The following is a 23134-nucleotide window of genomic DNA, read 5'->3' as shown; positions in this document are numbered from 1 at the left end:
ACCCATTGCCTAAGGAATTCTTATATTAGTCTTTTTTTTTTTTTAACATATAAATTAGATTACTTACCAAACCAAGTAAATAAAATTTGCTATGGACCATACGAAAAATACATTTCAGTGTGTGGTATATATAACTGATAAAGATAATGCATACAAAAAGTTATGTATGGAGGAAAAAAAACATATTTTGGAGATGGAGAATTCCTACTAAGCGTAAAGACTCAATATGGGATACCACGAAATGCCAGATTGAACCTCTACACCTTTAACCATGACTACTCAACAGTAATACATTGGTACTGCGGATGAAGGTTAGATTGAGATGTCATAAATAACTTGCATGTATAAGTCAGGGTAACAACTCTTTAATGGATAAAGAGATGGAGGAGTCTTGAGAATAGGGTTATACAATCACTATGTTTTGTATACACCATTGTCATATGCTGAAGACAAACCGTGACAACAATTCTGTAAGATTGACTGGTATCCTTTTTATGCTGTGTAAAATAATAGTTTGTATGTAATTTTGTAACATTTGTCTGTTAATACAAGCATTGTACCTGTCATTTAGCTATAAAGAATCTATTAAAGAGCAATCAGTGTTTAGCTAAATTATTCTGCAGTGTGTTTAGTATAAGTTATTTTCTGAAATGAGATGGAGGGCATCTATATCTTAAATTAACCTTTATTGATGGCAATGTAAATAAAGTGTGCAATGTGCTCCATTCAATTAACTGTTGTACTCTGGGTGAAAAGCTAGTTTAAGGATGAGTGGGGAGATCACCATTGGAGCTTATCACTGAAATTGCAAACAAATCATGTGTACGAAACCTGTGTGTGATACTACAGGGTGTTTACCTGGCAAAGTGAATCGCAGTATCTGGCAAACTTGCACTGTGAGCATCGCTGAAGTTTTTCAGTCCTAAAACACAAAAATGAAAACAAAATAATATGCATTTATAATGTGGGATAGAGATTTTTACATCCTCATTTTTTTTTATTAATTTCCTGAGTGTCTAGTGGTAATGTGTTTATTCTGCTTATAAAAATGTAATAAAAGAGCCTCACCACAAATATTATGATGTTAGGCTGGGTACACACTATGAAAAATGTCTCCTGATGCAATATCGTTAACGATTTTACCATCAACTAGGAAAAAAAAAGTCCTGATCAACATGCCGTTTCACATGTACACACTAAACACGTTTTATAAGATTTAGATTCAAATCTGTGCTCTTCATCTGTCATAACCATCAGCTGAAAAATATTGTGACTCATACCATAGAGATCTATGGACACTGCTAGATGTGAGTGCATACACACTGCAGGATTGGAACGAGATCGTTCCATCATTGAATGACATTTTTAGTTTGGTTTAAAAATTAAATGAAAAGATACAATGTGCTTTGGAACGATAATCGCAAATCCTTGGACCAAACACACTAAAAGGATATCAGGCTGAATGGTCATTTATTGTGCCACTGGCACAATAATCGGCTGAAAACGCTATAGTATATACCCAGCCTTAGTCCTAGTGATTGCCAGCTCTTGAGACCATCTGTTTGAGCCATTGCCCTATCCTCACATGTATTACACTAAATACTGTGTAAAGAATAGGAAATACAATAAATTAGTGCCTTTATGTCATTAACAGAGAAGGTCACGCATATATTCGTTTTAAGAACTGTGATTGTAGTACACTACTACACTTGTTAGCAACTCCCCACCTTGTTACTAAACCTGGACAATGAAAAACCACCAGATGAGGAGAACTGAGCTAGACTTAGGGCTAATTTATTAAGATGCGAGTTTTAAAAAGTGGAGATGTTGCCTATAGCAACCAATCAGATTCTAGCTGTCATTTTGTAGAATGTACTAGATAAATAACTAGAATCTGATTGGTTGCTATAGGCAACATCTCCATTTTTCATCATCATCATCATCATCATTTATTTATATAGCGCCACTGATTCCGCAGCGCTGTACAGAGAACTCATTCACATCTGTCCCTGCCCCATTGGAGCTTACAGTCTAAATTCCCTAATATAGACACTCACTCACACACATACAAACAGACAGACAGAGAGGGAGACAGACAGGTAGAGACTAGGGTCAATTTTGATAGCAACCAATTAACCTACTAGTATGTTTTTGTTTTTCAAACCTGTAGCTAGATAAATTTACCCCCTAAAGTTAGGTGCACCTATACCACACTATCAGTGAACTTTGCACCTATTAGCATACAACGTAATTGTCTGTTTCCGCTCTGTCCCAAAATAAAGAATAATAAAAATTACTGAGAACAAATGTATTTCCATTATCATAGAATAATCTCTTTTTAACCAAGCATTAAATAGGTAACAAAATCTGTTGCATCCCAAACAGAATCTGTTGAACAAACAAGATTTGCTTAAAATGAATGAATGATTTTCCTAAATAAAAGAGTTGGGTAAAAGGTAGGAGAGTGCAACTGTTATCATTTCAAATAATAAAACATTGCTCATGTTAGCCCATTTTGATTCCTGTTACAGCTGTCATGATGACCAGGTAAATTATTCCCAATACATCTGGGAAACACTGCTGTCAGAGGTGTAGAACATAGTGTGACAAACTCCACATTTCTGATGTGAAATTGGGGGGGGGGGGGGATCTATATTCCTCAAGAACTTCTAAGTATATGCATAGACATACTCATTGAATTATAGGTTTTTGATTCTGTATGGAGAGACAGGACTTAAAGATCTTAAAATTGTTGGCTGAGATATTTCGGATACATCGGAATTAAATCTGTTTGCACTTGTGTGCTCTAGTATTGACATAAATAGTAAGAGTGAAAAGTGTTCTTGTATAGTACCAGCATATTCAGCACAGCTTTATCATCTCAAAAACCTCAATGTTGACTCTAAATGCTATATAAACAACATAGGCCATCAGTGATTTGCTGAGAGGTGTAAAAGACTACTCCTGATTGTTTGCCTGGCTATCAAGTAGCTGGGCTCACCAAAGCTTACCTCATTGTGTGTCATGTGCAGAATGTAATGGAAAGGGTAAAACTAGACATTTTAAAATGCAATTTGGCCTTAAACGCATGTGTAGGGGTTTGCATACAGCCACATATTGGATACAGTTTGAGTTTTCAGCCTCCAAACAGCATAGTAAATCCTGCGGTTTGGGACTGAAAACCACATTTGACGTATGGAGGTTTGAAAACCAAACCAAAAACCACCCTTTACTAAATCTCCCCATTTATCTCATTTAGCAGAGAACTTTACATCTTTTTGTATCTAATTAATTGTAGATTATTATTTTATTGCCGATTTTAGAAATCTACAATATATTGAACGGTTCCAAATTTGAAGAACATCTCATGCTTAAAACTAAGAATGGCCAAAATAACTGGATCCACTAAAGCCTGAATGGATTCCAGCTTATAAGGTGTATGCATTATTGTAGATATGCAAGAATACCTGTTTATACTCATTTAAATGCCTCTAGGAGCTATATATGTAATGTGACAAATGTATTGCTATTGAAACGGTTTTTAATGTACCATGTTTATGTCAGTTTTGAAAGGTTTTAGGGGAAGGGTAAACAAGATCAGAATTAGCTTTATGTAATTTTTTACAAAACCTCCAGCGAAGATGATGTTTACTCTAAGAGGAAATGTTGAAACGAACATGGGTTAAGATAATAACTTAAAAAAGTGGGTTTATTCAGGCCATATTTAAATGCATAATGTAAACAACTGTACTAAAGGATCTTTGTCCAAGATCAACTAGTTGCATTTCCAGTTAAACAGTTTATAAGACTCCCTGCTGTGCAAAACGAAATCCTGTTTCTTCTCAGTATGAAAACAAATTGAAGAAATAAGGGCTGAAGGTAAAATTACAATGTCCCTTTTGTACTGACTGGACAATTCCAATTAAGATATTATTTTAATTTGTTATTAACACTCAGTGGTTAGGTACTTGATAAGTGAACATAATAAATCACAATTCCATGACTTATAGTTTGTTAAAAGGCAATATCAATAAACACAATGGGTCTGATTCACATTCAGACACAAGTTCATTTGCGTAGCGTATCTTCCATGAAATATTTCTGTGCACATGCTCAGAAACAGACCTTACACCAAAAAAACTGTATGATTCTGTAGTCAGGAACAACGGCATAGCGGCATCTTTTGGACACTGCCTTCTCCATTCATCTGTCTTGATCTCAGCAGCGGCAGCTCACTATACTGATGTTCCCCACGGCTGACAGACAGGCAGAGAATCCTGTCCGGCCGCTCTGATTGTTTTAACACAATCAGCGCAGCCGAACTGCATTATCTGCTTACCTGTCAGCCGCCGGGAACATCAGTATAGTGAGCTGCCGCTGCTGAGATCAAGACAGATGAATGGAGAAGGCAGTGTCCAAAAGATGCCGCTATGCCGTTATTCCTGACTACAGGTGGAAGCGGACATAGGGTGAGATTTTTTGTTACCTACCCGGCAGTGGAACGCATATGCGTTCCAACAACAGGAAGTTCGGCATTTGGAACGCAAGTTTGCGTTCCAAATGCCGAACTTCCTGTTGTTGGAACGCATATGCAGAAGTTGACAGCCAGGGACCGGACACCAGGTAAGTTCACCCGTGTATAAGCCGAGTGCCCTTTTTCAGCATACAAAAGTATGCTGAAAAACTCGGCTTATACACGAGTATATACGGTAAGAAAGATTTGTTTAAAACTTACAAATTGCAGAATACGCATAATGTAATTGGTTGTTACGCTTCTATACTTCTAAAACTTCTAATTGGTTGTTACGCTTCTATACCCCTAAAAACTGTTATGTATAATTATATGATTTATTTCTGGAATAAAGCAGTTTCAGTTTGGAAACCAGACACTTGTGTGGTCTCTTATTCTGTGTTCCGATCGATCGTTACTATAGATATTTGACATACTGCTGACTAACTTATTCCATTACAGGTGGTTATTCTGCTAACATAGGCAGGGCTGCCAAGAGGAATTCAGGGCCCGGGTACAACAAATTCATGGGGCCCCCCCTCATAGTGGAGTAAGCCCCCAAAAAATGTTTTGGTGTGTAGTCATACATTCAGGGGCGTGGCAATGCGCCGTTGGGGCGTGGCTAGCCTAACGGCGATGCAAAATATTTTGGAGGTGTGGTCATGTATTTGGGGCGTGGCAAATGCACCATTGGGGCGTGGCTAGCATCAAAATCACTAGACTCTCAATTCGCCGGAGTGTCACATATGTTCAAGCACTCCTGACTTTCAGGACATCTACCACCACAGTGTAGTATACAAAGAATGCAGTGTGTACACAAAAAGTTCAGTCTTGGCCTACACCTTACATTGGGCACAACATTCACCAAAAATTGCCATTGTCCCTACTAGAATCACAACATTTCACACACTGTGCTGCTCTCTCCTACCTGTTCTTCTCACTTTCTCCACCTGTGGCTGCTGGTTTCTTTAGTTGTGGCTTGTACAGATCCAGGATTGTTGAAGGACCTATTTTGAAAAAAAATGGCTACATAAGGAAAATTCCAGCCAGCCCCGGCGTTAAATCAATAGCACTCACGATTAATAATTAGGCCTTCCTCCAGCCCCAACATTAAAATAATACTATGCACATTTAATAAATAAACCTATTTCACTTCCTGCAAACAGCCCCAACAGTATCTATTTCTTGCAACCATCACTGCCTTTAAATAATTCATAGTCACATTTAATAAATAGACCTCATTCTCCCTAAACTCACCCCAACATTCAATAGCCCCCAAACCACCCCATCTTAAATTAATAGTCCCCACCATCACCCTACAAAATAAATAGCACCCATTAATTAGCCACCACCTACCTCACACTCACTACATTGCAACAAGCCCCCTGTGCCATCACACACACAATACTGTGCCCCTTCTTCACAACTACACTGTGCCCCTTATGCTCACACTGCGCCCTCCATGCTGCCTTCCCTCCTTTTTCCCTTTGTGCCTCTCTCCCACTTTTTTTTCCTCCTCTGTGCCTTTCTCCTTTTTTTCCTCCTCTGTTCCTCTCTCCCACTTTTTTTCCTCCTCTGTTCCTCTTTCCCACTTTTTTTCCTCCTCTGTTCCTCTCCCCCACTTTTTTTTCCTCCTCTGTTCCTCCTTCCCACTTTTTTTTCCTCCTCTGTTCCTCTTTCCCACTTTTTTTTCTCCTCTGTTCCTCTCTCCCACTTATTTTTCCTCCTCTGTTCCTCTTTCCCACTTTTTTTCCTCCTCTGTTCCTTTCTCCTTTTTTGTCCTCCACTGTTCCTCTTTCCCACCTTTTTTTCTCCTCTGTTCCTCTCTCCTTTTTTTTCTCCTGTTCCTCTTTCCCACTTTTTTTTTTTATTCCTTTGTGGCTCTCTGCTTTTTTCCTCCTCTGTTTCTCTCTCCCCTTTCTTTATAGTATTGTCCCTCTCTGTTTTCCTCCCCTTGCCTCTCCGTTTCTTTACTTACCTTTTGTCAACTTCTTTCCTTTCTTTTCTTCTCTTCTGTCTTCTTTCTTCATGCTTTGTCCTGACTGCGGCGCTCCTCACTGACTGACGGGCGTGACTTGATGTCGTCACGCCCGGCAGTCAGTGTGAATGGAGAAGAGGAGGGACACGGCGCCGCGCGATCACGCGTGTATCGGGGGGGGGGGGGGTTTCTTCCAGCTCCCCCCACCAACGAATACCCCCGCCCCCCGCGGGGAAAAAATAAATAATTTAATTAGCGGAGAGGGCCCGGCCCGGGCCCCCTGGTATGGCCGGGCCTGGGTAAAATGTACTCACTTCCCTCCCCTCTCGGTGGCCCTGAACATGGGTAAAGAACCCCAACACATGCAAGACCCAGCAAGCCGGATAACTCATGGGCAGTGCAACTGAAAGTTCATAAATTAGGCTTTAAGTCTCACTAAATAAAAATAAATAAAAAGTTAATAGTAAAACTAGATTAAAGTATTTTAAATGAATCAAAGGAAAATAAAATAATAATATTAATTATTTTTTTTTAAATAATAAAAAAAACCAAAACAAAAAACATGCTCCATTTTAAGATAAGAGCATCCTTTTCATTCATTCTATATGGTTATCACCATCCTAAGATGGTAATGACAGAAAAAGGATTGCAGAAGTACTTTCCCGAATGAGACCTAGCGAATCTTTCTGTTGTCTGGCGGTAGTATTGCTATCGCCAGTGGTGACTACTTGAAGTATAGGATTAAGTACCATCTCCAACAAAAACACACATTTGTATCAGAGATAGGGCTTTTCACCCTATAATAAACAGATCCTTAAATCTTACTGTGAGGTACAAAATACTAGAGATGGTCACTGACCCCCGTGTTTTGGTTTTGGATCTGGATTACCTTCGGGTTTTGGTAAAACCACCCTTGCGTGTTTTGGTTTTGGTTTGCAATTTTGTTTAAAAATCAATTTTTTTGCCATAAAAGAACCTAATTTAGTGCTCCACCTGTTTCTTGGATAAGGTAATTGTAAAGCTAATAAATGATGAAAAAAACAGTTTAATTCCTGGTAGGCCGTCATTAATTCTACACACAAACCAGATGGTCTTCCTCTCCATCTATGCCTATTGGCAATGCAGCCATCGTTTTTGGGTGTATATTACACGCTACACTTATAGTTAAATATATAAAGAAATGGACAAAGGCAGTTTGGTTTCTGTCTGTATAGGCCCCCCTCCACTTGTAGAAAATATTAAAAAATTCAGCCGGTATAGACGGTACAATATAAATTGAAATGGACAAAGCCAGTTTGGGGTTAGTCTGTGTATGACACCCTACCCTTATTGAGAAATTGCCAAAACAGCAGCCTTTCAGTACTGTACATGAAATAGAAATGCCCCAAGTCCCTTTCCTATTTGGGGGTAGATTGCACCCTACACTTATACTTATAAGTATACTTATTTTTTTTGGGGTGTGTTTTCTTCCCTGATTTAAAAAGACTTTTAAATGCACTTTTACATAGGCTTTACCAGATGACGTACAGGGAAGACTACCATCAGGACTGTGCCAGCACCTGCTTGCTGATTCTGCTCATATGTGGACTGCTTTGAATCCGTTTTAATGAGCCCAAACCACTTGTAGTGCAAAATATTCAATAGATACTGCTGCTAAATATGACTTTTGGCTGCCAGAAAAATTATTGTTTCACACTGGGGAATATGGGACACCCCAAAGCACTTGTAGTGCAAAATATTGTATAGATAATGCTGCTAAATATGACTTTTGGCTGCCAGAAAAATTATTGTTTCACACTGGGGAATATGGGACACCCCAAAGTACCTGTAGTTCAAAATATTGTATAGATACTGCTGCTAAATATGACTTTTGGCAGCCAGAAAAATTATTGTTTCACACTGGGGAATATGGGACACCCCAAAGCACTTGAGAGGCAAAAATATTGAAAAAAAATGCCTCCTCTATCCTCCTCTCTTCCTGCTCTAACAATTGCTAATAGAATTGGTATCAGAATTTAAATAATAATAGAAAGAATAAGTCATACAATTATTGCTCTGTCCCTGCTCTAATACAGCCTGTGACCTAACCCTGCTCTCTCCCTCTGTCAAATGGTGATGGACTGCTGTGTAGGCGGGTATTTATGCATTTCAAATATCGCGAGAACCGAGCTCTGAGATCCGACTACGTCACAATGACGTTTTGCCTCGATTTCTAATCCGAATGGGCAGGAGAGTACTGAGCCGACTCGGAAAGGCGAAGTTCGGGTGGGTTCGGTTCTCGGGGACCGAGCCCGCCCAACTCTACAAAATACTAAGGGAATTTATTTTGAAATACTATGTAAAGTTTATTGGGCGTAATTCTTAACGGTGCCCAATCGTGGTGAAAAATGATATTTTTTTTTATCATCACGATAATCTTATCATGGTGATACAAAAAAATGCGTATCGCCTGCATTTACCCAAAATTTTTTATCAGGGTAGTTGAGGAACAATTGCCTGAAGCAGTAAGAGTTAACTTATCTAATTTGGATTCTCAAATAAAGCATAAAATAAATATTTTTAAAATTATATATTTTTAAACATTATTGCATTAAATGCTTTTTCATAAGAATAAAGTATTTTTAAAGCTTTCGTTCTGTTATACCTGTTTAGCACCTGACAAGACATTAAGAAAGTGCTTAGCAAGTTTGACCTCTTTCCAAAACAACTTACGTCATTACCATAGAGCGCTGGGGTGAGCTTTGAGTTAAGAAAGGACAGCAGTGAAGCTGATCAAGCAAACTGTACAAAGGTACCCAAGCAGTGGAGGAGCATCCAGATTTGTATGAGTCATCCACACCAGACTACAGTGACATTGCAAGATGTTGTGAAAAGGGTCACAACACAATGGTATTGTATGTCCAAAAAGAAGGAGAAACAGCAACATAACAATATACTTTTATTTATTTTCTTTTTCAACATAGGATGATTAATAAACTCTGCAAACTACTTGAATAGAACTGGAAACAATATTGTGTGCTAATAACCTGCTATGTCCAATGTTAAAATTACGGAAACAATGGTGGAATTGATGTTGTAAGGTAATAGTGGTAATGTGAGACATTTTAGAAAAGAAGGAATTAAAGACCTCATAACACAACATAATACTCAATTGCTGGAATGTTAGTAAATTATATTGAAATAGTTCCCCTTCCTGATTAGAGGGATAATATTATCAATCACCCACCATCAAAACAGTGAAGAAAGAGCATCATATATAATATAAAGAGAAATATACAATGAAAATTGTGTTATGAACACTTATGGGAGTGAAGGAGTAAATACTGTATGCTGACTGTTTAGTAACAGATCCCTGTAGGTCGTTTTAGCAGCCTTTTTAAATCACGTTTCGAGCCTTAAAATTGTCATTTTCTAAAATAATTATTTTAACCCAGATTTCGTGAAACATAGGTAGTTTGGAAAATAAAGTATGACTTCTTTAAGGTAGAATGGTGTCCTCCATAACAGAGACATTTCTCTTTTTTGGCATTTGTGACATGGTTGATACCTTACTCTGAGCACCCCCTTTAAAAAAAATTTGGAAATACAGTTCTAAGAGAACAAAAAATGTGAAACCCCTGCTGGTCTATGATTACTTACTAGGAAACAACTTGCTGTTGCCCTCCTCTTTGCTCCAGGTGTGGCGTGGCATCCGCGACCAGGGGAACCACCTGAATACTCAGGTGTTTAACACAATTAAAATGCAGTGGACACTAGTGGTGTGCAGTGCAATGTCAAATAAATGTTGGGCCATCTGTTAGAAAAATAACTGAACATCTTTATTTCAATGCCTTCTTCTCCTGCACATATAACGATTGCTCTGTTTATGTCATAAATGAATAGTGATGTATGGTGTAGTATGTCACACCATATGCCCTATATTGTACTATAATGAATGACTGATTTATATTTTGGCTCTGCTTCAACGCATTACATTGTCTTATACTTGTTTTTTGTATGCCAATAAGGTATACATGTTTCAATAAAACAATAATAAAAAAAATTCTACATCTTATGTTTCATAGGCCGTAAAGCTTTTTGTACAAGATACTGCAGCGAAGCTTCAGGGAAGCTTTGAGAACATGCTGTGAACATGCACTAAACACTTTGTTAAAGTAATGAGCAATTACCACCCTTTAACTAGTGTTTATCTTGCTTTGTTTTCCAACACATACAAATAAACATAAGTATGTATTTGAATATTAAACACTGATATTTGGTTACTTTAAGAATTAGTAAACATATACTTATCGAAGCTACATTTTCTTCAGGTGTTCTACTATATTGCATTACTAACCAGGTAATCAATCTGTTGGCCTTTGTGGTTTTTCGTTGCTTACCTGCAGGCAATCTTACATCTCTACATAAATTGAATGCACCACAACAAAGGATTTGATGCCTCAATAAATATTTATAGTTTAATAATAAATGGTTTCATGTTGAGCTATCACTCCTTTTAATGGATAAACTTTCCCTTCATTTTCTAATTAAGAGATGCCATTTACTATCAGGGTGTTGTTTTGTCTGTTCTAATTAAAGAATATGATGTATACATCAGTTTATTTATAGAGCACCACTCGATATGTAGAGCTTGAAACTAGTCAACAAGTGTAAAATCTAGGAAATAAATAAATTGCAACTGTTAAAGTGTTATAGGCCAAAAACAGGACAACACTGCAAAAAGAAACAAAAATGCAACATTTTTTTTATCATATAAATTTAGTTGTAGGAAGACTCCTAGTTACTTGCATATATTCACAAGAACCTCTGCAACAGCAGTTCACCCGTGTGTTAAAACTTATCTATTTGTCCTGACTCCAGGACAGTTGAGAAATATGTACCACTGCTGGAGGACTTACATCAAACCCTAAATAAGGCCGCCATGCTATTGTGAGAACTTGGGAGTTTGTATCTATGGTGGAACACACCGGAAGATGTATGGATGCAATACAAGGAGGGGTTGTCCCTCCAGAATACACTGAAGTGTTCAACACTGTAGGCAAAATGCTGAGGGTGCAGCGGAGTACACAAAGTGCGAAGGTTTGGTAATGTGCAATGATGTACACAGAGTTGTAGGCTTTGCCTGGGTAGCGTGTACTAAGGTACAGAGAGGTGTTGACACTGGATGAACAGCACGTAGCATATAATGAGGTACATAGAGATGTTGGCACTTCTAAAACAGTAAACAAATTTATACAACAGGGTATATCGCAGTGACCCTGTAAATCAGAGATATAAAGCAAGTCTAAGACTTCACCAAGGATCCCCGAAAGAGGATATGGACTTAACTCAGTGAGGACCCAGATCGCAGGCCCTTGTAGTTCCCTCCATGAAAGCAGCAGAGTACTGGGCTCGTATGAAGACTCTGCTGAAAACACTGCAGATGAAAATGTGTGTGTGGGTGTGCTGCTGTCGGGGAAGACTGGACACAGGAGTTGAAGAAACTCGAAGGGCTGCTATGCTTCTTAGTATAGTCCTGGAGCGGGTATATTGATGTTGGACACAATTGATGCTCAGACACTGAGGAAAGCACTGTCGTCAGTACTGGAGGTTAGTGATAAAACCTGAGAGAGGCCTGAGGCTGAGCCTAGCTGAGTTCTGTTAAGGATTCTAATTGGGAAGGCCAGCAATCAGTTGACTGCAAAGTGTTGGAGGCAGGCCAGTGATGTCCAAGGTACTGGTATTGACAACCATTGACCATTCCTTTAACCTACTTAGATCACCAATCATTTTGTTTACCCCCCGGGTGTATCTACTGTGTTAAAAAAATATTTTTTGGCATATGCAAAAGCAATGCAGGCGTTACCCTCAAAACCATTAGTTGTGTCACTAATAAAAGATACTAAATAGCACTGGTCCAAATACAGCTCACTGGGGTACTCCTTGTCAGCATACATTCCAGTTACAACTGTCTGTTGTCTATCCTTCGTCATCTTTTCCATTCAATCACCTTTGAATCCAATGCCAAGCTTTCTAATATATTTAGTAGTCTTCAGTGTGGGACAATGTTCTCTGGATATGCTACATCTACAGCTCCACCCTAGTCTATATTTGAAGTAAAAAAAAGTCAATCAGAACTGTTTGACATGATCCCCCACCTCATTAAATCCATGCTGCTTGGAATCTATACATTCTACAATTTTTTCTGTCAGCACCATTTTTTCTATTGATTTCCCTGATGTCAGGCTCACTGGTGTGCAGTTGCCAGCCTCTTCTTTAATTCTACTTTTGTGCAGTGGGAATACAGTCCAAACATACACCTGTTAATAGTGATTGGTTGGATAAGTATGTCCTCCTGTGCTATAGAAATGCAGGTCTGACAGACCTTCGGGATAATATGGGGAGACAGTCGTATGGTTTTGGAAAGCTTCCTCACAAGAATTTTTGTTTACAATTCCAATTCCACCTTAAAATAAACTGGATATAGTGGGAGCCCCATGTGCATTATTCTACTATAAAAAAAGGATATATGGCCTCTGGTATATTTGAATTATATAATATCTTGGATCGGAAAATATGCGGAGGAAGTGACCAGAGAGAAACTTCGTATTGGTGGTATGACTGAACTGTAGATTGCTATAGAGATAGAGATAATTATGCCAAAAAACGTCTTTAAGATTGCTGAAATGATTTTAAATATTATGAAACAGTCGATAAATTAAACACGACAACTGATGCATGCACAATCTGCAGTTCTTGAATCTGGTTAAAAAGGACTATAGGGATCTATACTATTCCTGCAAAACATTTGACTATGTGACAAATTCTTATGTTAAACCGTTTCCATAGGTCGAATGGCTTGGCAAAAAAGGGAAGAAGTGGCTTCTTGCTGGGATGCATTATGTGCATCAGCAAAGACAACAGCATGGTACAACACAATAGTAGAAAACTTGCATAGAAAGATGTCTCTTAAAATATCTGTATTGTATAGTCGTGGGCCCACTTAAAAGAGCAGAAATGGCACAACTTGCATTATTCCCCAATAATTGAGAATATTAATTATTAATAATTAGTCATGAATTTGCCTTACCTTGCCTTGCCTTATTTGCCAGGAAAATTAAAACCTTGCACAATGCAGAATCGTCACCTGGTTTTGCACTTAAGATTTAGTCTCAGTTAAAAGAATAAGAAAATAAAAATGTGGCTCCACACAGAACTCCACAGACCTATCTAATGTTTATACTATTAGCAGGCCTTAGATCTGTCTGGATGTGATGAATAATTCATAGTACAGTATAATAAAGTCAGAGATCAATAATTTTGTCCAGTATTTTAACATCACATTGTAGCAACAAAATGTGGCATGACGACTATCTTAGGGAGTGGTTCTTTCCCAGTCTGGGTAATTTGACTATAAGAGCTTCTCCACAGCCGCATTAGACATGTAACAACTGTAGAACTGTGAGAGTATAAAATACTTGATAGTTATTAAGATGTACAAATATATGGTAAATGCCTTAAAAAAAAAAGAACTATATAGGACTACGCTTTGAAGGAAAGAAACAGATGCTTCCTATGGAACAAGACAGCAGCAAGATGCCAGACTGAAGCAAGCAACTGGCAGGAAAAGCATGTAATGCTGAACAGAGGATGTGGGCTTATATGTATATTTGCTGAGCTAAAGAGATTTCCTTATATGTCCTTGTTGTTAACCAGTTAATGCTGGTCACTATGTATAAATAAAGGATCAGCTTGCATGGACTCTCAGAGCTGATTTTGAAACTGCAACACCTCGTTTGTGTTTTATTCTTCACTCTCCTGTTAACAGCAAAATACCACATAGGAAATCAGGTTATCAGAGATCGATAATGAGGGCACCAAGCCTTGGTACCCCGACAGAACTAAAATACAGTCTAGTTTCTTGTAAAACACCAAGGACAAGCCATATATACCCGGTGATTTTCTATTTGGAAAGCGAGAAATTGCTGTGGCTACCTCTTCCTTAGTAAGATGGCATTTAATAGGTTTGATATGTGTCAATAAGCTGAAATATTTGTCGGTCCTCTGCTGTGACATCAGTGGCCCTTCACCCTGTGCATGAATCTACAAATCCGCACAAATTAAAATCTAGAAAGCTGCACATTTTTGCAGAATTTGCCACTTATACTCAGCTGGTACAAATAGAAAAGTACCCCCAAAATACACACACATACAGTGGTTAAAGAGGACATTTAGAAGTGGTGGTGTCAAAAATGTAATAGGAATGTCGCTGAAAAGAGTCTGATAATTTTACATGAAGGCAGTAGGAGAAGTGGCAGCATGACATACCACTATATATATGCTTAATGCATATACTTTTATATTACTTAACAGATATTTTTCACTTTTTATTGATGTTGTTTCATTCCCTTCATACATAAAGACAGAGATATTTGCCCTTTACACCAGTGAGACGCTAGTGCAGCTGTTTAACAAATTTGAACCAAATAATGTAAACTGGCAAAAAATGGTGTAATAATTATGCATGCCTAAATGTGCAGACATTGGACAAAATTTCAAAATTTAATAGCAGTTGATTTTAACAATAATTATAACCTTAAAACAAATGAAAACAGAAGTTATGCATCCCAAAAATGTAGCTGCTTGATAAACTGTAAAGAACAAATCCACAGAGCCAGAACACTGTGTGAAACGCTAAAGAGTGACCACTTATGGTATTACATTATTGTATATTAAACAATTGCAAATTGAATAAGGATAAAAGGATTAAACAGTAACCATTTGCCTTTCTGGAAGGGTCAGAGATGAATAAACTTCTGACCATTAAGCAGATTTCATGGTGAGTTAATCCAAAGTTCTCATGTGATAACATGCAGAATAATATATCCTTAGATCTGTTTATTTGAGAAGACTCCAGATAATTAGATTATATGTACAACCAAGTAGAGGCAAAAGGGCATGGGATTTTCCAAACCATATTAAGAATTTTGTTTTATTCTTCAACATGAAAAATGTATAGAAAAATGCAAATTGTAAATACACCATAAACTGTCATGGTGCTTACTCCCAAGCGAGGAAGCGATCAAAGCCACGCCACGTCCAACCAAGCTCCTTAGTCCTGACAGGACGATTCGTGAGGGATACAACTGAAGTCGGTGGGTTGGAGGTTGTAGAATTGTGACGGGCAAAGCAGAGGCCAATAAACAGGAAAGCAAAAGAACACTCGAAGCACCAGCAGAGTACAAAATTCCAACTTTGTAGGAGGGAGGATATTATAAGGGTTGCATATTGGTGTGATTTCTTAGCTTTAATTTACTTGACCTTTAGTAAAGGGCTGATTCCAATAAGTGAAAAAGAATGTGCAGTTGTCAGTGTTGACGGTGCACTGCCACTTATAGTCTATAGCTGGTATTGTGGCAGAGCACCATATAAACAAGATAAAATATAGATGGGATTTCAAAGTTGCTGTGTATGTCTGAAGCAGTGTAAAATAAGAGTAGAAATCTTTACTCAGTTCACAGTCCCCAAAGCTATCCCCAATGTAGCAATGTAACAACTATTACTTTAAAATTTAAAAAATGATCACCAAATTTATACACCTATATTTTTACTTTGTAATAGTGTGCAGGAGTCAATGTTACACTGCTATATATGCATATATCTATAAAATACTGGCTAAAGACAGCAAGTGACATCTGCATTCCCTTAAAATAATACAGAGAGTACTTCTGGTGGGTATATATATATATAGTCAAGTCCATAAATATTGGGACATCAACACAAATCTCATATTTTGGGCTCTATACACCACCACAATGGATTTGAAATGAAACAAACAAGATGTGCTTTAACTGCAGACTATCAGCTTTAATTGAGGGAATTTACATCCAAATCAGGTGAACAGTGTAGTAATTACAACAAGTGTGCCTCCCACTTTTTAAAGGACCAAAAGTGATGGGACAAAAGTAAACAATCCTATATCAAATTTTCACTTTTTAATACTTTGTTGCAAATCCTTTGCAGTCAATTACAGCCTGAAGTCTGAAGTCTGGAACGCATAGACATCACCAGACGCTGGGTTTCATCCCTGGTGATGCTCTGCCAGGCCTATACTGCAAATGTCTTCAGTTCCTGCTTGTTCTTGGGCATTTTCCCTTCAGTTTTGTCTTCATCAAATGAAATGCATGCTCAGTCGGATTCAGGTCAGGTGATTGACTTGGCCATTGCATAACATTCCACTTTTTAGCCTTAAAAAACTCTTTGGTTGCTTTTGCAGTATGCTTTGGGTCATTGTCCATCTGCACTGTGAAGCGCTGACCAATGAGTTCTGAAGCATTTGACTGAATATGAGCAGATAATATTGCCCAAAACACTACAGAATTCATCCTGCTGCTTTTGTCAGCAGTCACATCATCAATAAATACAAGGGAACCAGTTCCATTGGGAGCCATACATGCCCACGCCATGATACTACCACCAACATGCTTCACTGATGAGGTGGTATGTTTTGGATCATGAGCAATTCCTTTCCTTCTCCATACTCTTCTCTTCCCATCACTCTGGTACAAGTTGATCTTTGTCTCATCTGTCCATAGGATGTTGTTCCAGAACTGTAATGGCTTTTTTAGCTTTTTTTAATGTTGTTTGTCAAACTCTAATCTGGTCTTCCTGTTTTTGTGCCTCACAAATGGTTCACATCTTGTGGTGAACCCTCTATATTCACTCTTGTGAAGTCTTCTCTTGATTGTTGACTTTGACACATATACACCTACCTCCTGGAGAGTGTTCTTGATTTGGCCAACTGTTGTGAAGGGGTTTTTCTTCACCAGGGAAAAAATTCTTCTGTCATCCACCACAGTTGTTTTCCGTGGTCTTCCGGGTCTTTTGGTGTTGCTGAGCTCTCCGGTGCGCTTTCTTGTGAAAAATGTTTCAAACAGTTGATTTGTCCACACCTAATCTTTTTGCTATCTCTCTGATGGGTTTGTTTTGATTTTTCAGCCTAATGATGGCTTGCTTCACTGATAGTGACAGCTCTTTGGATCTCATATTGAGAGTCGACAGCAACAGATTCCAAATGCAAATGTCACACCTAGAATCAACTCCAGACCTTTTACCTGCTTAATTGATGATGAAATAACGAGGGAACAGCCCACACATGTCCATGAAATAGCTTTTGAGTCGATTGTCCCATTGCTTTTGGTCCCTTAAAAAGTGAGAGGCACATATAGAAACCGTTGTAATTCCTACATCGTTCACCTGATTTGGATGTAAATACCCTCAGATTAAAGCTGAAAGTCTGCAGTTAAAGCACATCTTGTTAGTTTCATTTCAAATCCATTGTGGTGATATATAGAGCCCAAAATATGAGACTTGTGTCGATGTCCCAATATTTATGGACTTGTGTCTCTCTCTCTCTCTCTCTCTCTCGCAGTATTTTCTCAAAAAGCCATATTTTTTATTTTTTTTGAAAAACCACTCAAAAATTGTTCATACTGTTCTTAATAAATCCCCAAAGTTTTTTTGGGGATCATGATGGGATCATCTGCTACAAAAGCTTTCACTTTGGATTGTGTGTTAAAATAATGAAAATGTTAACCATCTGAACCTGTTCATTACTTTTAATTTATCTCCTTAAACAATTCCTTTGATCTATATTATGTACAATGACACAGTATGTTAAATACTGAAATATTTAAAACATTTGGGATAATTTTATATCTTTCACATATTATAAGAAAGCTTACTACAGATCATTACCAATTGGTGCTGCTGCTGCCGTTATGACTCGCCGGGCTCTCTGTCAGAGTAACTAGATAGATAGATAGATTGGTAGATAGATAGTTAGAGATAGGTAGATAGATAGTTAGTTAGGGATAAGCAGGTAGGCAGTTTGGTAGGTATTAGATAGCCACTTGGGTGTTTAGATAGGTAGTTAGTTTAGTTCTTAGATATAGTTTAGGTAGATTAGATAGGCAGATAGATTAGCTAGATAGATTAGATAGGTCTTAGATAGGCTCAGTTAGGTCTGTTCTCTGTCAGAATCTGCCTCAATTCATGCTGTCATTTCTATTTTATGCCTCACCTGGCCAGCCTGTTTCTTCTAGGTCATTCACCTGGCTTCCTCATTATCACCTGCAGCCTATTGGTTCTGCTCTCCTTAAATAGACGGCTAATCCTCTGCAGGATTGCCGGTAATACGTTTACCATAGTGTTCTGCTCCCTTGTGTTTTCCCTGTTACCTGTGCCTGTTGTTTCCTGCCGGCTTAGTGTATCCCCGTGTACCAGACCGTTTCCATTCCAGTCGACTCTTCATTGGATTTCCCTGTGTACCGACTCGGCTCTGCTTTGACTCTTCTCCTGTGTTGATATCCTGTGTACCAGATCTGATTCTGTTCCTGACTATTCTACTATCTACTCACCAGTTCCAGTAAACTATCTCCTGGACCCCGGTAAAGCCGTACTCCCAGGCATGGCTCCGGCGTGATCTGCAGCTCCTTTGCTCATCCTAACCTTATACGAAACCCAACTCAATATGTACCAAATACTATCAGCGCTCCTGGAATCTGCTGCCTAATATGTATACAAAGTAAGAGAGTTCACTCTCTTCACACTCTAGAAGCATACAAATAAAAGAAATGTATACATACATTCAGCGCCAATTCCTAACACACTGGGTTTTTTTAAAATTTATTTCGTTCAATTCAAAGAATTCCAACAGTACTGTTTTTTTCTTACCACAACTCAGAGAAAATATAACATAGTGTAATATGTCACATCAAAGTCCTAAACAATACCCAAGATCATAGAGGAAATTTCCATGTAAACACTGTGTAATCTTTATTAGAAACACCAGACAGCAATACTTGTGTTTATCCAGCACACCTTGGCCCCATAGGACATATGCTTACAGAAATATTCAATTAAAGACAGCCTTCAGGTAAGCAACCCTTCTTTTGGTCGTCCTTCCTTCATTGGGGAGCCACAATTCCCTCCATGAACCATAAAAAATGATGGGAAGGAGAAAATCTAGTGCATTATCTTTTTAAATCATCCATGTAATAGATAAAAAGCAATAAAATATTCGTACACATAAAAAAATGTAACTCCAGTGTATCACAATATAACAGGGACTCGTACCAGACTGTCTCAGGAATCAATATAAAAGCAGGTCTCAATTTGTTCCCAGTCAAAGTCCGGTCCCCATTGTAACCAATGCGTTTCAAATCTCCACGAGTCTTTCTCAAGGCTAATTGATTTGTAAATCTCCTTCCACGGTTTTTGTGCTCTTTCCATAGCAAAAACGAGGCTTGGGCATAGCTCATCCACCGCAGCACATCCCCATCCTCTCCAACTCCCGTTGAACAGGAAGCGGTACAGTGACATACTTCCGGTACGTGTTCATTGCGAGTTGGATAATAAAGTTTTAACAATCAAATATAAAATAATGCATTTAAAAAATATATGAAAGTACAATGACGTACTTCTGGTACATATTTACCGCAAATTGAGCAGTAAGGTTACAGCAGACAAATATAAAAACATACAGTTATAAAACATAAAATATGATACCAAAAATATATAGAGCAAATGAAGCATGCACTCATATTGTGCATTTGTGTTCCTTCTTATCCATAATTGGGTCTCTATATATTCGAAAGTCAATTCAATGTGACATGCATTGGAATTCAGGTAAGTGCAAAAATTATGGAGGGTTATCTCTGATCCTCTCCAGACAAAGAATATGTCATCTATATAGCGATAACAAGCTACCAGGTCTGCCCCAAACTCATGGTCACGCCACACCCATATCTCCTCCCATCGTGCCATGAAGATGTTGGCGTAGCTTGAGGCGAACCTGGTGCTTATCGCCGTACCAATGCATTGTAAATAAAAATGCTCCTGAAATTTAAAGTAACTGTTGTTGAGAATGAACTGGATCCCCTCTTTTATAAATCGTTTCAAGGCTTCTGAATATGGCGTGTTCTCAAGACTCTTGGAGACAGCCTCCAAACCTAATTCATGTTGGATGATTGGATATAGGGATTTTACATCCGCTGTCACCAAGTAAGAATCAGATTGCCAGTCAATCTCATTTAATTTTTCCAGAAAACAGCTCGTATCTTTCAAGTGAGATTTAGATTGTTTACATGGAACTTTCCTCTATGATCTTGGGGATTGTTTAGGACTTTGATGTGACATATTACACTATGTTATATTTTCTCTAAGTTGCAGCAAGAAAAAAACAGGATTGTTGTAATTCTCCGAATTGAAGGGAAAAAAAATAAAAAAAACCCCAGTGTGTTAGGAATTGGCGCTGAATGTATGATTACATCTGTTTTATTTGTATGTTTCTAACCTTATATGGAGACACAGCCCCTGCAGCATCTCTACGCTCAGATTTCTACAATCTTCCTCTGGCTCCGGAGTCAACCTTGCCATAGGTACTTTTGACTGTTTATATATATCACTGTGTGCCAGTAATTGTAGTTACCCCAGGCAACCATCTAAGAACTGTTTCCCCTAAATCTCCAGACTCACCGGTACTGAGGGTTGCAGTTACCCCTGGCAACTGCCTAAGAACTGTTTCCCCTAAATCTCCGGAATCTCATCAGTACTGTGTGTTGCAGATACCCCTGGCAACTGCATAAGAACGGTTTCCCCTAACTCTCTGGACTCTCACCGGTACTGTGGGTTGCAGTTACCCCTGGCAACCACCTAAGAACCGTTTTCCTCAATCTCTGGACTCTCACCGGTACTGTGGGTTGTACGTACCCCTGGCAACTGCCTAAGAACTGTTACCCCTAAATCTCTGGACTCTCACCGGTACTGTGGGTTGTAGTTACCCCTGGCAACTGCCTAAGAACTGTTACCCCTAAATCTCTGGACTCTCACCAGTACTGCGGGTTGCAGTTATCCCTGGCAACTGCCTAAGAACTGTTACCCCTAAATCTCTGGACTCTCACCGGTACTGTGGGTTGTAGTTACCATTGGCAACTGCCTATGTTCAGTTTCATAATCTTTACCTATCACTGCAAGTTTCGTTCCTTTCCGGACAAGCACCGGTACAGAAGTTGCTGTGTAGCAGGGGACTTCTCTATCAGCTGTTCCTATATTTATTCCAGTGGCCACGAGTGATATATCAGTCTTGACACCAACCACTCGGTGTCTCACCTGACTCCCTCCTGCATTTCCTACTCTACGGCCTTGGTAACTCTATTCCTGGGGTCTCCCCAGCCAGTGCACATCTCACAAACCTCTTTCTGTCTGCAGCAAAGTCTGTCCCCACCACTAGGGGCAACAGTGAACACCAGACTTCCGGAGCAGACTCCGGGTTTTGCTGTACTGGCTGAAAGGGGTCCTAATAGCTGCTCTGGATGGATGGTGCTACTTGATGGTTTAGAACTGGCTGAAGGCTTCATTTGTTTTTAGTATTTCCATTTCAGAAAGGATGTACATTCGACCTGTTGGACTTAACGGATTCACCTTACACAAAACATTTACTATAGTGATCCATAAAATATTCGGGCTTCCTTGGGTATTAAAAAGATGGTGATGGACCAGCTGGATGGAGGAATGTCACTTTCACTACATCAATATTTTCATCCTTCTTCAGAATAAATACGAGCCACCATTTCTTGTCATAGACAGCATTTACATACCCTCTGATGTCAGCAAGTGAGAGCTGATACTACATTATCTTGAGAAACTTGACAATGACCCTCATGCTTTTTTTCGAAGTGTCCAAAGTTGTTTTCTGCAGCTGGCACAAACTTTTGCAACTTTTGGCATTTCAGAAAATAATTTACATATCCATTCTGAAACAGTTCTAAGCCCCTTCTCTGACAGGATGGACCTCTTATGTCACCCTGTCTGTGTGTTGCTGGGGACCGGCTGGGCTTGCCTTGCCACTGTCCCCATTTCTTTATCTCAAATGTACCCTCTAACCGCAGTAAGAGGGGGTTTTGCTGCTGCTCCTTCACCGGCACTTAGAACAGCCCTCTTGCTGGACACCTGACCTCTTGCCTTCAGATCAGGTTACCCCTGGCCTGTCACACTGGCCAGAGCTACAGGTAGTGGGCAGAGAGTTGGTACTGGATCTAGCGTTCCAACCTCAGAACAGTCCGATAATGGATAGAATTGGTCTAATCAACAAGGGGGTTAGCTCTGCACCAGAGAACGAAAGTAGATAAATAGACCTTCCTCTTACCAATAAATATATATTAAATAAAGTCAAATTGAGGGGGTGCTGCATGCTAATAATTGATTAGAAAAAAGCTTTTAAAAAAACCTTTCCAAAAATAGAAAAAGAGGAGAAATGTGCACACTCCAGTCTATGTAATGATGTAGGATTAAAGTTAAAACTTAACATTTATTTCACAATTAATAATAAACTCATAGTCCAATGAAAAGTGAAATATAAAAAAACATATGTAAAATTGAACAAATGTGGATGAAGAATCTCACCTACACTAGACCAATGTGTTAAAATAAATGTGCACCCTATAGTGGGAGCTTAAGTGACTGCAAAGTATTATAAAATCGTGTCTATAATTGAGCGGTATCCTCTCTCTTTTTTTGGAAAGGTTTTTTCCAAAAACTTTTTTCTAATCTGTAGGTCACAAGAATTACAGCAGGTAAGTAGGCGTCAAAGCAGGCTCTTGAAGCAG

At 38.7% G+C, this 23134-nt stretch overlaps 1 protein-coding gene across 2 annotated transcripts in view; it reads right to left on the bottom strand.

Annotated features, from left to right (window-relative positions):
- The window catches only part of SMYD3 (SET and MYND domain containing 3), a 636859-nt gene that overhangs the window by 530213 nt on the left and 83512 nt on the right, over positions 1–23134 (bottom strand). For both annotated transcript variants that reach the window (XM_075203549.1, XM_075203551.1), the window contains exon 2: positions 859–922. In XM_075203549.1, coding sequence (XP_075059650.1) covers positions 859–922 — 64 coding nt within the window. The remainder of the gene's footprint in view (positions 1–858; positions 923–23134) is intronic.

The sequence above is a fragment of the Mixophyes fleayi genome, chromosome 3, assembly GCF_038048845.1.
Source record: "Mixophyes fleayi isolate aMixFle1 chromosome 3, aMixFle1.hap1, whole genome shotgun sequence".
NCBI classification, from domain to species: Eukaryota; Metazoa; Chordata; class Amphibia; order Anura; family Limnodynastidae; genus Mixophyes; species Mixophyes fleayi.
Note: the sequence above shows the minus strand (reverse complement) of the source record. Positions and strands in the feature narration are given on the sequence as shown.